General features: G+C 42.5%; 1 protein-coding gene across 2 annotated transcripts in view; it reads right to left on the bottom strand.

Moving 5' to 3' along the window:
• SLC26A5 (solute carrier family 26 member 5) overlaps positions 1 to 16,069 on the bottom strand; it is a 34,504-nt gene extending 18,435 nt beyond the window's left edge. Inside the window, exons 1-6 of one of the 2 annotated variants that reach the window (XM_079993656.1) lie at positions 15,940 to 16,069; positions 6,010 to 6,210; positions 5,442 to 5,581; positions 4,213 to 4,323; positions 3,091 to 3,269; positions 2,707 to 2,871 (exon numbers count right to left, since the gene is read on the bottom strand). In XM_079993656.1, the coding sequence (XP_079849782.1) occupies positions 2,707 to 2,871; positions 3,091 to 3,269; positions 4,213 to 4,323; positions 5,442 to 5,581; positions 6,010 to 6,164 (750 nt within the window). In that variant the 5' untranslated portion in view covers positions 6,165 to 6,210; positions 15,940 to 16,069. Of the gene's footprint in view, positions 1 to 2,706; positions 2,872 to 3,090; positions 3,270 to 4,212; positions 4,324 to 5,441; positions 5,582 to 6,009; positions 6,211 to 15,757; positions 15,816 to 15,939 lie in introns of those variants that run through there. The other variant, XM_079993657.1, reaches the window with a different exon arrangement.
• Between the last annotated feature and the right edge of the window lie 215 nt (positions 16,070 to 16,284).

The following is a 16,284-nucleotide window of genomic DNA, read 5'->3' as shown; positions in this document are numbered from 1 at the left end:
ATCCCTGTCTGCAAATACAGTTGTAGAAAGTAAATCAGGTTAGTCTGATATCACCCATGTAAGGCTGCTGAAGGACACTACTAGATTCTTAGTAAAGGCTTTTCTATGTGACAATTTGTTTAAATCAGTTAATCCCCCCCCCCCCCCACTGCTATTCTTCAGTGACCCAAACTGTGTTGGACACATGTATTCCTCATTCTGTTTTAAAATCTTATTTTGCTACTGGCATCTTAGTTCTTGGAAAGTAACTTACAGAAAAGCCATATGATTGCTTCACTTTGACTGTTCTCCAATATCAAGAAATCTGTTCTGGGGAACTGGTTTGCATTTGCTTATACTGAAAAATCTTGGTAGCTCTTCCTCCGTCATTTACACTGTTGTAATCCAATAATTAAAGAGACACAAGTAAGCTGCTATTTCTACTGGAAAAAAATCCAGATTCAAACCTTAGCAGAAACACCAAAGGCATGTCCCTTGAGCCATTTATGATTGGTAGAACTCTGTTTGGCGGGCGGGGGGTGGAAATCACTTCAGAAGATACACAGGAATGTAGGGATTTTTTGGAAGTAGATTTGCAGTGCTTTGCTTGCCAATTGTCTAATTAAATGTTTTTTCATCTGAAGGGCACTATCACTCAGCATAACAATGGTCTCAGATTCTGAGCAGCATGAAGATTTACCAGTCAAGGGCCAATCTATATTTCTGGTAGCTATCAGAAAATTGGCAGGTGGGGAGGAAGAACAGAGGACTCTCCCTTGTACAAAGTCAAACCATTGGTCCATCTAGCTCAGTATTGTCTAAACTGGTTGGCAGCAGCTCCACAAGTTTTCAGACGGAGTTATTTTCCAGCCTTAACTGGAGATGCTGGGGACTGAACCCAGGGCCTTCTGAATGCAAAGCAGATGTTCTACTACTGAGCTATGGTCCTTCTCAAGGTTCAGCATTGTCTACAATTCTTCTACTCCCCTGTCAGGGAACTGCCATGAGAGCCAGAGGCGGAAGGAAGGCTCCAGAGCGATGCCGGAGAGGGTCCCAGCAGGGGGAGAGGCAGCCCAGCTGCTGGGGAAGGAAATCAACGTAACACCAGGAGAGAAGGGGGGCAGATGGGGGAATCGGAGAAAAGGCTCCAGGACTCTTCAACGGAGACCAGCGGGGAGAGCACGGGTACTCCGCTGCCCACACCCTCCCTGCGCAGAAGACTTCCGCGCAGGGAGAGTAGGAGGAGACTTGGCGTCAAAGAACTTTTTTGCTGGAAGAAGTTTAAGAAACGCCCACTGACGGATTCTGCCAGCAACTGAGACAGCCACGAAGTGAAGGGCTGTCCAGACAGAAAGGGTTCAACCAGGCAACCAAGCCAAGAGTGGTGGAAACTTGCGCATGAGCAACCCCCTAGAACCATTACATCCCCCTACCAAAAAGCTGGGAATCTTGGCCAGGGGCAAAAGAGCTGCAGGCAGAGTGCGAAACTCCCATTGTTCTAGGCGCATTATGCGACAGGGAATTACATTAGCGTGAGCCGTTTCTGAGTTCTGTACTGCACCTAAGATTTCAGATTAAAACTGCAGAGTGGAAGGAAAGGAGGAACTTCCAGCTAAAGACTGGAGAAAAGACCCTCTTAAGAATATTAGGGGGGTGGGCAGGGGAAGGACTAGAACATGTGAAAAATGAACATAATATTTTAGCTGCAGTTCATTCATTTTCAGCTTTCTATTCTTGTTATTAAAAAAAAAAATGCCTAGACATTCCATTGTTGTGCCCATAACTTAGGCTTAAGGTGCCACTTAGCTCCTAGCTTTCATGTCTTTGTTTCCAACACTGACTGCACAGATTTTATGGAACAGATGAACACATGATGAACATTTTATGGAACAGATGAACACAGAACACATACCTCTTGCCTCTTTTCAGCTGCAGTGTAAAAAGTGGTAATTTGGGCTCGTATGCTGCTAACAAAAGGTATACTGGCCTTGACACTAACATAGTTTCCTATAATATAAGCTATATACGAGACCTATCAATGTCAGCTCAGTAATTGGCCACAAATAATATCTGACTTCTTCATAGTCTGCAATGGTACACTAAAATTAAAACTGCCTTGTTGGAGCAGACCAATGCCAGGAGGGACCAGACAAATGCCCTTGAAGATTTATTTATTTGAAGATGTATCATTTGCTTTTCAACTCAAATGCCTTCTGAAAGCAGAGAACAGTATGAAAAACCATCTGGTACTTAGATGTGTACCACCGCTGAACACTGAGGATCCATATAGCTGTCATATTAAATAGCCACTGATCAATCAATTCTCTGCCCACTCTATTTTTAAAGCCATCTATGCTAGTGGCCATTACAAAGAAAAGGAAGCAAAAGCAGAAGGCTATATGTTTATAACTGACATAACTATTTCAGAGTACTGAAAAATCTGTCTTTCTTTAGGTTGTGTCTACACTACAGTCTATAAACTTTCACTGGTTAAATCATCATTGCTCCCTCACTTCTAGGTGCCTGAAGGATCTGAAAGGGAAGTTTCTGAGGAACCTCACAAAATGAAAAGATTCCCTGGCAAAACCCATGAGTGATCCATTTGAAAGCTGGTTAATATTTCTTTGTGGATATGGACAGTGAATCTAGAGACTTTATAACCCCAACTGGTTTTAAACACTAAGGAATGGTCCTTTTGTGCTTTAACTTCCAGATGTAGTTACTTACATAAAGAAAGGAGAGGGGTCCACTGAACCTTTTAGTCTTAATTCCAAGCAGATACTTTAATTGGGACGTAAAGACATGCACAGCTGCAGCAGTGGTGAATCCCCGGACCAGGGGCTCCGTAAGATAAATAGCTACAAATCCAAATCGAAGGAGTCCTAAACACAACTAATGAAAAGAGAGAAGAGCCATGTTCAAGGAAGCATCATTTAAAAGCCAGCACAGGACAGTATCATAGAGAAGCCAAGTTCAGCACACATTTTAGATCCTGAATGGAAAATCTGGTGGATGAACCAGGGGCTTACTCAGGTGGAGTTCCACAAAGCAATATTCAAATCTTTTGGGCAGCAATATTCAAAACTGCTCCTAGACCAACAGTGACGTTACCTGTATGATCCCTGAGAGCAAGGTAACTGCAACAGCTACTTTCACCCTCATGTCATCTCTGGCACTGTTTTCAAGTTCTGTGTTATTAGTAGAGTTGGTGTACGTATTGGCAAACATTTCATCAGGGGCTTCCCTGACAGCAACTCCGCCAATCATCAGGCTGATTACGGCAAAGGTTCCTGCAAGAGTGTGGATTGAGGGGAGATACATGTTTATTATTACCAGGGAAGCCTACATGTTTTTGCTAGATCAGATATATTTCAGCTTCTGAAAGGAAAATTTAATCATCTTCCTTATTGCAGTTATACACACACACACACACACACACACACACACACACACCAACAACACTTTATGGGCCTGAATTAATATTTCCATCAATAGAATCATAGAATTGTAGAGTTGGCTGGGGCTCTGAGGGCCCATCTAGTCCAAAGCCCTGCAACACAGGAATTCAAATGCCAATGAGAAGCTTTCAGTTACTGAAAACGAGTTGACAAAAACAAGGCAAAATATATTTGCTAATAATAATAATAATAATAATAATAATAATAATCATTTATATAGCATTTGAGTATTCAAAGCACCACACTTATTTGCACTACCCTGGTTCTCACAGAAACTTTGCTGAATTACAAGCCATTAAAAGTGATCACATTTGACACACAATGAAATTAAAATGGCGCAAAAGTGAGCTGCCTAAGGACGTACAACAGTGATGGAAAAACTCTGCTCTCCCAAATATTGTTGGATTCCAGCTCCCATCATCCATGACCACTGGCCATGTTGGCTGAGGTTGATGTAAGCTGGAATCCATCAACATCTGGAGGACCTCATCTTTCCCACCATTGCCATAGTTAAGATGGGGCCAAATAAATGTTGGGGCAGCAGTTGATGCATGGAGGTTATGGGCCACTTCTGTGCCCTCGTGCTGCAGCTATGACTTTGGCATGATGAATATAAGTAGATTTGACTTCAAAATTTTAAAAATGGTATCGAGTAAGAAGATGGAACAGTGGGCAATACTCATCTGGGGTTGCATCTAACAGTTTCTGATGCAGAAGTGCATTTTGTTAATCTGACCTTTAAAGAAAACAAACGTTTGCATGCTAAAATATTTACCTATTGATATGTGTCTGGAAGTTCCAAAAAAAGTGTACAGAAAGACTGGATAAAATGAAGAATACAGGCCAAATACTGGGGGTACTGCTGCCAGTAATGCATAAGCTAATCCTGAGAGAGAGAGAGAGAGAGAGAGAGAGAGAGAGAGAAAGAAAGAGAAGCATTGGTGAAATGAACTCAGATTCAACACTAATTATTCAAATGAAAAAAATGTTCATATACATGCCACATTGGTAACAGATACTGTGCCCAGACAATCACAATGTACAGTCTCCCCCACCCCAATACATCCTTCATCAATAACTAGCAGGACAGTCAATAATATGAAGAGAAGAAAGTGGTGAACCCAAACTGAACCATCAACCGGCTGCTAGGGCTGCAGCCACTGCTCCTCTGCCCTGGCCCCACTTGCCAACGAGGTAGCAACTGGGGAAGGCAAGCAGACCTCATCAGAGCAGGGGCAGGAGGCAATTTTAGCCTGAGAGCCTGTACATGCTAGTCCTTAAATTACAACTAGTATATGCTTTTATGTAGGAATTGCTCCCATGAGTCTTCTCAGAATCGGCCAGTCCAATATTCAGTCAGATTTGAATTCACTCTGGGAGAGCAGAAGGAAAAAATATGGCAAGAAGAGGGGGAAATTTTCTGCAGAAAAAACTGCACATCTGTTGTTCACATTATTACTCAGCTTATTTATTCTGCTTGCTTGCACGTACTAAAATAAGGACATAATCTGATGGTGGTATAGATTGTGGAGTCAAAAGGCTGTGTGTCATCGGGACTTGCCACATTAAGAGTCACCAAAAAACCTATAAAGGATGGATATTAAACTAATTCAGCAAAATAGCTTCACTCACTACCGCAGGCCATCAATTACAAAGGCCGACAGGTTTTAACAAGTGTGAATGCAATGCCTCAAAGGGTAGTCATTGCAATGACAAAATTGTTGACTTTATTACAGAAATACACAATTTTCATATTGGAGGACTTTTAAACAAGATATTTCCATTGTGGAAACTGAGGGGGTTTATTCCCATTAGATGAATGCAACACCTCAGTTGATTGACATATGAGGTGTACTGCATTATGCATCCCCCGAAGGCATGTGATACCCTCATGAAAAGTGACTGTACAATCAGCTGGAAGCTGACTGTCTCCAAAAGATCTCTCAAGGCTGTTCTGAAGATTCCAAAAAGAAGAATAAAGTTTAAAAGTTAAATTTCACTAACCTTGAGGAAGCTGCATGACCCCAGTGCTTATTCCTGAGATAATGTCTCCCAGCAAATACTCCTTCACTGGATAGCGGGGGAGCCATGTAAAAATAGGTAAAAAACTACACAGAACAGATTTGGCTTTCTTGGAAGAGCAGCTGAAAAATACAAGAGAGAGAGGGGGAGAGAAAAAGTTGTATCAGCTGAAAGTAACTGGCAAAATGTACATTTCTTGTGTATGGGCAGAAAATACCTTAATCATGGGAAATATATTGTATCTACTTTGATAATGCAGAATGAGTCCTTGTATGTTCTCTACCTTTTATTTTAAAGAACTCTTTGACAGTGGAATGCCAGCACATTAGAAGATTATGCTCTTCCCTCTGAGATGCTAACTTTCTCCAGAACAGTGTGGGAGGTGACTCTGGGGCCTACAGGGGGAAATCTAAAAAAATGCTTTCACACAAACCCGATCTTGCCAGTAGGAACCTCCCATGAACAGAAGGAGCCCTTCTGTGAGTGGAAGGGCAATTTGGCATCCATACCAATTAATCTACTGACTGCATAAACAGCTAATATGTCCTACCGACAAGAACGTGCTATCTTCTGAGCAAGAGGCAGAGAGGTCTTCTCCTTCTTGTGCAGTTGCTTTTGTAGGGTCCCTTGGTTATACACGCGCCTTTCCACACAGTATCTCTGGTCCAACACATGGCAAGTTTCATCCTCTACAGCATGTTCCATAGTACATTTCAGGGAAAGGGAACTGAAGAGTTGCTCCTTGAAGATGCTATCAAAATATAAGCATTTTTTAAAAGGACAATTTAAAGAAGTGCTTGCTTCTGCGGAAGATAATAACTGAGAGTACTTTCATATGAAGAAAGGAGGAGACACAAACCTACTCCTGGGCCCTCTGCCCCACAAAGAGGTTATCTCAAGACCAACTTCTCTGTGAGAGAGAGCCAGGAGAGGGAGGGAGCACATGTCTACTCTTGCTTCAGCTAGACTCTTCCCTCTCCTGAGGCCGTATAAGCCCAACTATCCAGAGAGAGAGAGAGCGCGCGCGCGAAGAACTAGGAGACTGAAGGAGGAAGAATGGCACTGCCATCACCACACACCTGTCTCTTCTTTTCACATCGGCCACAGAAGAACAACTGCTCTGTGAGAGAGAACCCAGGAGTGTGTGTGACACCACAAAGTCACCATTACACACTAGTTTACGGTTCAACCAGAATGTCCTGTTCCTCCACACCCACCCCCTGAGACCATGCAACATCAGAAGACAGGCAGAGCAAAAGATCATTGTAAGCCTTCTCCCTGGTCATCTCAGAGATGCCCTTACTATGGCAGAAGCAGGCAGATGATAGACTTACTGGTAGATCTCAGGGAGATTTCCAGATCATCAAGGGTTTCTATCTCACAACTGTTGAATCACAACAAAAAATGTGACTTTTCACATCTAAATTAGGCTGCTGAAATGAAGAAAACCAACCAGGAATGGGCTTAAGGGTGAAAGGACTATGAATTCACTCCTCCAGGATCAAAATGTGCTCATTGTTCTTTAATTCTATCTGTAACTTTTAGCAGATAATATCAGAGGGTGACTCTTGTGGGGAAAGCCAGGTGGCTGGTGGTTTCAGAGCTATTCTGTCACACAAGCACCCCTCCCAAATTTAGGCAACTTGTTTGGGGACACACAAAATTGTGGTATAGGCTGGACTCATTGCCAGAAGTGGGCATGACCATATGAAAAGATAAATAAATGCCTATATCTGGCAGCAACCTTCCCTTATGTTGTAAATATCAACCTGCTCAGGCTCCAAGATCTGCAGGATCAGCCACTCTGAAAGTCCCACCAGTAACTGTGCCACATTGGGCAGTGACTTATAGGGTCTTTTCTCTGGTAGCCAGGAATAGTACTCTTTCCCATCCCTATGGTGTCAACACTACATGATTTTTTTATACCAGTTGACGACATCTTCATTCACCAAGATATTTGGGGGCAATTTATCAGTCCTGCCCATTTGTAATGGGGGATTGGTTGCTGCTATTGGCTATGGATTTTAATACCAGTTTTAATGTGTTATTCTGTTTTGTAGCTTTAATAATTTTATGTATGTAAATCACCCTAAGGTTATTTTTGATGAAGTGTGTTATAGAAATTTATTGAATGAACAAATTGAGAGCTCATACCAAGAACAAACTTAGTTGGTCTCTAAGGTGCTACTAGACAATTTTTTTTAATTTTTAATTTTTATATATATTTCTACTGCGTCAGACCAACACGGCTACTTACCTGAATTGAGAACAGTTTGTCAGGAATCTCCCCTCCCAATATACACAATGCTGGGAGATCACAATAATACACCATAGCATAGATGTTATGAAGCAAAGTCAATATTTGGGGATGGAAAAAAATCAGCCCCTCTGTGTTCCCATAAAGGAAAACAAAGAATGAAAATCTGCTCGTGAGCAATCTCAGTGCACACCTGAAAAGACTGAACAGACAACCATAAAAGCTACAGCAATACTTATCTGCCTAGTAAGAATTATTGGGTGTATCCAAGAGACCAAACACAAAGACTTAATAACTGATGGCTCTTAAATGTGACTGATAAGTCAGGCTTTGAAAGGGCTTCTTGCCACTTATCAACTTGAAAGTGTTAGAAGAATAGATGCATACTGCAGTTATATCACCTGGAGATACTGTACATATAAGCAAGCTCACCTTTTGCTTCCCAAAGAACAAAATATTGTTATAGCAGCCATATGCCTTTGTTAGACTAACAGCCCAGGATAACTGGTGGCTTTTTGTCAATGGAAACTATTAGTTAGGTGCTGGTCTGCTGGTAGCTAGGGGAAATTCATTGTTTTTGAATGACACCCTTGCAGTAATTTAGAGAATTTGACACTCCTTCACCTAAGAGGGTGGTCCATTGGTGGAAAAGAGCACCTGACAATTTGAAGAAATAAGTGGGGTGCTGGCTTAAGGCATCTAGGGTCACAAGGCCACTCTCTGAGAACCTGATGTGAGGCGGAAGAGCTGCTGCCCTTTAGTAACGCTTCAGTCTCCACATGCTTTGTTTATTTATTATTTATATTTATAAATAAAGAAAATACTACAAAAATGCAAGAAGTTTTCACTGCTTTCTTCTCATGTTTTTGGTTAAGTGAGATTCTGTACACCACCTTAATATATTTGTTTGTATAGAAAAAAAATAGTAATAGATTGGAAACTAAATGCAGAAGTGCTGCTCCAGAAAATTCTCATTGGTCAGAGAGAAGATGCCTCCCTGTCCCATTGAAGTCTTGATTATCAGGGTTGCATGGCTGCAGCTTCTGGGTTCTGGCAAGATCTCTTGAAAGGGCTGCAAGATCTCGCTGAAACCTGCAGCCACTTCTCCTACCTTCTCTAGCAATGACAGGGGGTGGGCAGGGTCCCCACCCCTCGCCACAGGAGAAGTGAAGAGAAGAAGGCATCACTTCTCTTCACTTCTCCAGCAGCAGCAGGGCTGGGGGTGTTGCCCATGGGGGAGCCACCGCTTGGGATTCTGCTGCCCAAGGTGGATGCTTCAAGTCCACCTCATAGGCCGGTCAGCTCTGATTGCCGGACACCACAAATGTAATTTCCAAAGGAAAAAAATCAGGAGTGTGCCCTCTCGAGTCTCCTTTTGCAACTATGGCTTGAGGTAGGGGTTCAAAGGAAGAGCTTTTGGAGACATGGGTTGAATTCAAGCTGAGCTTGTGAAAGAACAATCAGAAGTGCATTCTAAGTGTGCTCCCAATTCTTCCTTTGAAATAAAAAATCGGCCCTTTTTGATTTTGGCACCTTTTTCTGTTGCCATGCAGGCACAAAATTTAAAAACTGCCAACTTTTGACTACAAAGGAAGAGCACACTCACTACCTCCTTTAACTGCAGCTTGAAAGTTTCAGACATAATTTAATGTTTCCTGTGCATAACATCATATATGACATGATGACATGACTATTTTATAGATTCTTAGTGCATGTACGGTAGATTTTTTCAAAACAACATTCTAATTAACTGCAGTTATACTCATGTAAAGTTTACCTTTTGACTGTGGGTTACTGCATCTGGTTACCAAAAGAGGAACTGGAACTTAACTAAAATGCATTGCCCTGCAGCAGAATGCAGAAACTGATGTTTAGCATCTGAGCAACACTGAACTGGTAGGATGAAGGGACACCAGAACCATCCTTAAAGATGGTACTGTACTTTAAATCCCTGGTTTGAATTCATGAAGGGATCAGACAGTACAGTTATCTAGTGGATCCAATTTGGGACCCTCTTTCTCCCAGAATGTATTGTGAGGAAAATGAACCATAATCAAGGTAAACCCCTTTATGCATGTGGACTCTGTGTTCCAAATGCATTTCTGAATCATTCTGAAAGCTCCACAGATTTCATCCAGTCTGTGTGTACTAGGGCTGCTTTACATATTGAATACCATCAAATCAAGGCTTGCCACTGAGTGTATACTTCACAGGGAGCTGCAGCCAAACCTGCCTCTGATATGCATGCTAGATATCTATATTCCTGAATACGAATTTGTAGATTGCATGTTTAGGTGCACACTTTACCCAACCCCAGTTAAAACAAAAGCCAACTATAGCCTGGGGACATTGTGTAAGCACACCAGCAACATATGAAGCATCAATGCCATTGGTGTAAACAATGATTAGGAAAGCCTTACACAGCAAATATGCCAGAATGAACTCTTCATAATATTACTCTGGAGCACAAGCAATAGCATATGAGCAGCATAAAAGGTCAGACAGCATAGTACCCAGATATTTATGGTCAAATGTTTGCATTTTCTCCTCCTCTGCTCCATCTAGACCAAAACTCCAAGGGTGCACAAAACCACTAACCGTCTCTACTGCAGTGAAAGTCATGGCAAATTCATGCTGACACATGGTGTTCTATGTAGTGCTTCCAAATCACACAAGAAAAATGATAGAAAGATGCAGTTCAACAGCAAACCTGCAGACCTTTGTCCCCAAGCCACTTCCTTCATGAGTCAATTCATAGTCAAGTTACTTGTTCTGATGATTGGCCTTTCCTGGTATGCACAGAAGAGTCACAGACCCATCATGACACAGCCTCAGCCTAGCCTCTCCCATTAGGGTATGTTTACATAGCTGAGAGGACTCATGTTGATCATTCTGGAGTCTTAGCCCAAGTTAACAACCCTTGTTTTCACAGGCAGGAAATTCCAGCTAATTTTATTTTAAATATTTTATTTCAAAGTATCTATCACAGGTCACTCATGGAACACTTTTAGGTCACACTGCAGTTATGGAAAATTTTGAACTCCACCCAAGATAATGGCCAAGGCCATGATCTCTGGACACTTTCACACAGAAGTACTTCTCTTAACTTCTATAACTGAGAAGAAACCGCAGGCCCCATTCAAGCCCTGACTAAACCAGATTTTTAAAAAAATGTACTCCTTTTCTGCCATGAGTTACTTTAAATAATTGACAACAACTTTTAACTGCTTAATTGCAATATATCAAGAGACTCAATGCAATCACTTGTGGAATGAACTTTCACAATGGATTTTTATCATACTACATGTGTTAATTGGCTTACCAATGCTAGGATGTCTGTGTTATCAACACAACTGGTGTGTGTGGGTGTGAATGGCCACTGTTTATAGCATAAATATCATCACCTGTACTATTTCCTTCTGACCTCACTATTTACCACCCCCCAAAAAATCATATACACAGACGTAAACCCTTGCAACCCAGGATAGCATTTCATGCATTTGGTGAAAACTACAGTCCACGAAAGCTTGTGCCAAAATGTATTAGTTTTTAAGGTGTCACAATACTTATCATTTTGCTGCAAGAGACTGGCACAACAACCCATCTAGATAGAATCATTATTGATCTTTAAAATGAGCTATCAATGACCTGACATTTCATGCCTAAATGCAATGAATGTTCACTTCCAAAGTTGAATTTTCCTTAAATGATTTTGTCCCTCAGAGTCCCAGTATGCTATCAGCAGTGTATATGTTTGTTCTAGGGAAAGGTTCAGTTTTAAAAGGTCACTAATGCCCATTTGTGGACCACGTGTTTCTTATGTGCCAAGTTGATTAAACAGTTCAATAATCTGCAAGGCACTAAGTCTTTCCACTATTCATTTAGATAAGCGATGGTTCCAGTTCTTGGCATAAATGGCTTCCAGGCTCCCCTCTGAGAAAAGAGTGAGAGGTCTGACTTGTTAATTTTCTTGTTGTTCCGTGGTATTCCTCATGCTGACACTGGCTTGAAGACTGACCTGACCAACCCATTTAGCTTGGCAGGTTCATAGAGCAAATGAAGTTTCTAGCCAAGTTCACATTCCAGAGTCAATACTGGTTCGCTGATGGGAACAAACAGAGGTGAACTAGGCACATGCCAATAACAAGATGAGAAAAGGGCAAGTATCCTCCTTTCAATGGCAGAATAATGCAAATAATATTGCTTAGAGCAGGCATGGCCAAACTTGGCCCTCCAGCTGTTTTGGGACTACAATTCCCATCATGCCTGACCACTAGTCCTGTTAGCTAGGGATGATGGGAGTTGTAGTCCCAAAACAGCTGGAGGGTCAAGTTTGGCCATGCCTGGCTTCTTAGAGGATCTAACTATCTCTCCCCTTCCCCACCCTTTGTCTAGTTCAAGCCTAACTCTCTCTCTCTCTCTCTCTCTCTCTCTCTCTCTCTCTCGTTGTAGTGTTCAAAGGGATGAGGGTATTCTAGCTCAACCCCCTGCAATGCAGGAATCTTTTGCCCAGGACCCTGAAATTAAGGCTCATGCTCTACCAACAGAGCCATGATACTGGTCACCAGCTCTCATAATCTCTGACCATTAGCCATGCTGGCCAGGGCTGATGGGAGCTGGAACCTAAATGCATCTGAAGGGCCATAGATCCTCCATCCCTTGCCTGGTTGGTCGGAATGGAGAACAGGACTGTGATTTCTGGGTAATGTTGATAATTCTGGGCTTCCACTTTTCCTGCCTAGTATAGTGCATTCCGGCTCCATCCTTACTCATCTTGGAATTATGTCACATATTGGTGCATATTGAGGGAAATATTGGAAATATAGGCAAATATTGAGGGAATACCAGTGGGAGGCTGTGTACACACCATACGTAGTTTACCTCTCACGGAGCTATATTTCCCAACACAAACTAAGTTACTGAGATACTGTAGGGGAAGTGATGTGCTTGAAATGTATGGTGTGCATGCAGTCCAAGTCCTTGCTGTGCTTGTCATACTAAATCTGAATTGACTTGATAGCACAATGACAATCATTCTCTATAAAAGCAGTCATCTACTGACTATCTGCATAACCATCCTACAATTACAGAAGCTTTGCACTACACTTTAAAATGTTTTACCCCAGTGAATCCAAGTGCTTGTGTGTAGGTACTATATGTGGCAGGGGTGCCAATCTTTATCAGCCCATGAACTCATTTGATTTTGGATTGAGTGCCATGGATGCCATCCCTTCTGGTAACCTCTCTCCATTTCCTTTAGTTCAGTACCAACCTCCAGCTCCGCAGAGAGAGATAAAAAGCATGCACACACTTTACTTTTCTAAGGGATCTTAGAATTAATATGAGCCTTGAAAAGCACATAGAACTAAAAGAGGAATTGGGAAAATATCACAATTTCAACTTCCTCCTTCAGCTTGATGTATTTTTCAAGGGAAAAAGTATGTAATCACCCACACCACCTCATGACTAAGGGTGCTCCAAGGCTTTGTGCGAAGACTTCAAAGGTGCTTTCACAATCACAGGCACCACACTGGCAACCCCTGGTCTGTGAGGTTGTTTAAGCTCCTGTATGCAGGATAGTTTTTATGGATGTTAACTCCTGAATGGCCAGTTTTGTGGTAAATCAAGTTTCATTTGCCAGGTTTGTATCAATTTTTATCAATGGCTTTGGAGGCATGAGGGAATTGTATTTAGAATGTTCATATACTTAATGCTTTTCAATAGTGTATTTTTTGCTGGAAGATTTGTGTGTTCTAAGCAGGCACACTAAGCCAGCTCTGGCTTAACTGAGAGCTGTCCAGCAGAGGTTTTCCTGCAATCAGTACATTTTGATGCCTTACAACCAAGAGGCTATTTGTTTGATCACCAAAAGACTTTTGTGCATTCAAAACATGAACCTAGCAGGCCTAATATACTTTCACAGTTAAAATATACTTGCCTTTATGTACAGAAGCTTGGACAGAAAGCACCATAAAAATGCAGAACATTAATAAATATTGGGCAGATTTCTTTATTCAGAATACATATTCACAATACAGACTACTTTGTTCCTTATACTTTGATTGTACTACCACAACTTAAGGGCCGTCTTATTCTCAAGGATTTATGAACACGCCATTAAAGTTTTAAACAAACAGCCTTAAACAAAGGAAAAAAATAGAAGGTTATGTTGCTGGGGAATGAAAAAAGTGGAAAGGCAACTAGAAGGGGGGAAATCAGATTATGCTGGAAATGATTGTGGGATTTGGGAAAAACAAAGAAGTTTTCAGAAGCTAGTGATTAAGTGATTTTCAGCTCATTTTGGAATTCTTGTCAGTGGTTCTCCCTAGAATCTAGAGCCAGGATCTTTAGCTGTGGGCTAAAGATTCAGGTATGGGGTTTCCCCCATCAGTGCTTCCGATTACAGGCTCTTTGCTCTTCCTCAAATATACGTCAATGGAGTTGAATACTTTAGTCAGCCAGTCTCGCTTGTATATTGATACAAGTTGTAAACCTTATCCTACTGATAAAAGTGTGATAAAAGCAATGCAAGCAACATAAAGATTAAAAGAGGAAGTGCAGGATGCAGTTAACAGAATGAAACAGAGGGAGGGGAGGAGAAAAAACTGCAGGAGGGGAAGTTATCAGGGAAGGACGGCAAATGATGGGCTAAGCCTTGAAGAGGCTTCTCGGGTCATGGCAAAGTGGCACTGAGAAAGGAGCTTCTTGCAACTTCTGGGCAAGAGGTGCGATTAGCAGTGGCGTAGCGTGAGTTGTCAGCACCCGGGGCAAGGCAAGTAATTTGCGCCCCCTAACCTGTGGATTTGCGCCCCCTAACCCTAACCCCCAGATGTTGCGCCCGGTGCGGCCGGCCCCCCCCTGCACCCCCCACGCTACGCCACTGGCGATTAGTCCCAGATCCCGGGCGAAATCTGCTAAGGCGGGCAGGCTCTCTTTTTTACAAGCAAGGTTGGCAGCCCCAGTGAACACGGGTGGCCCCTGGACTCATCCCTTATCACCTCTTTTCTTAAAACCAAGGTTCCTCCCTGAACTTTGCGAAACAAACCTTCGGGGACATTTCCACACCCCAAACCAGCCTCACCCATTCGAAGGGCAAAGGCTTCCTGCGGGCACGACTTTCTAAACAAGCCTGACTCGGATACACCGCCAGGCAGGGACCGAACAGATTTAAACGAACTAACAACAAGCAGCCGCAACAATAATCAGGAGGCTTCCTTCCTCTCTCTCCGAATGAGGTTTGTCCCCACACACCCCAATTTCATTTTTTTTAAATAAAAAAACTGGCCCTGCTCCCTGCACCTCTCTGGTGGGACAAGTTTTGCTGGTCCTTAAAAAGGGATGGCACACGCTTGAAAAGCCCCGCGATCAACCCGGTCCAAAATCTGTTCTCTCTGTTGCTCACTTCTTTTTTTTATCTTTTTTATTTTTTTTTATAATAATATTTATTCAGAGTTTTAAGAATTACAAAAAGAAAAAAGAACAATACAAAACACAAAAAGGAAAATACAACCACCACTGAAAAAACAAAAAGAAATAATAAAAAAAAGAAAAACACATCCACTTAAAAAATAAAAAGAACTGATTAAACCTTTACACAACTTTCTTCCTTTGCTTGTTTCCTTGACCTCCTCTCACCTCCCAATTTTGTATTCCAATTGAAATCGTTATTTCAGCAAATCCTTCCAACCCTATTTTCATTTAAATAATTTAATACAATATATTGCAGCTTAACGTCCTCTCTTTCATCAATTTCCTCAACTCATCTTTATGTCATTTCAACCAAAGCCACCTAATTTTCTTTTTCCAACGTCTTCCTAACAGTCCTTAATTTTACAATATTTTTGAAGATATACTTTACATTTTTTTCCACTGACTCACTTATTTTACTTACTTATTCGGTCCCAACCCGCCGAGTCTCGACCACCCGCCGCCTCCTTCCTTTTCCCCCTTGCCTTATTTTTTTAAAATTTTTATCCCTCTTTCTCTCACAAACATACAATAAATAAATAAAAGATTTAAAAAGGCGCCTCGCGCTCCTCACCTTCTCGGCCTCCCGAGGTCGCTTCGCCTCCCAAGCCCAGTAGCAACAGGAGCGGCGGCTGAGGCGGCGGCGGCGGCGGCGGCCTGTTAAACGGTAACCTGAGGTAAATCTCCGCCCTCCTCCTCCTCCTCCCGGCAGCCCAAAATTAGGCATTACCAAAACACACACACACACACACTCACATATCAAGGGCGGGCCTTTAGGGTTTCTTCACCCCCCCGTGGCAAGGGCTGCTGGGACTCGTAGTCCCCGCGTCCGTTCAGGGCACGAGCGAAGGAGCGGGCGGCAACTACAAGTCCCAGCATGCCTTTCGAGGCGACCTGGGCGGCGCTGGGCCTGAGGTAAAAGCCGGGCCTCTCTCTCTCTCTCTCTCTTTCTCCGACTCCAGCCCAAAATGGCGGGCTAAGCTTCTTCTCGGCTCCTCTTCCCGGTCCGGGGCTCTTGACGTTGTTCGCAGATGAATCCCTCGAAAAGGGAGGCTGAAATTAATCCCCCCCCTCCCTGGTTTTGAAAGCAGAGCCGCGTTG

Source organism: Podarcis cretensis (assembly GCF_951804945.1).
Source record: "Podarcis cretensis genome assembly, chromosome: 10".
In the NCBI taxonomy this organism is placed as follows: Eukaryota; Metazoa; Chordata; class Lepidosauria; order Squamata; family Lacertidae; genus Podarcis; species Podarcis cretensis.
The sequence above is the reverse complement of the archived record's forward strand: the minus strand, read 5'-3'. Positions and strand labels throughout refer to the sequence as shown.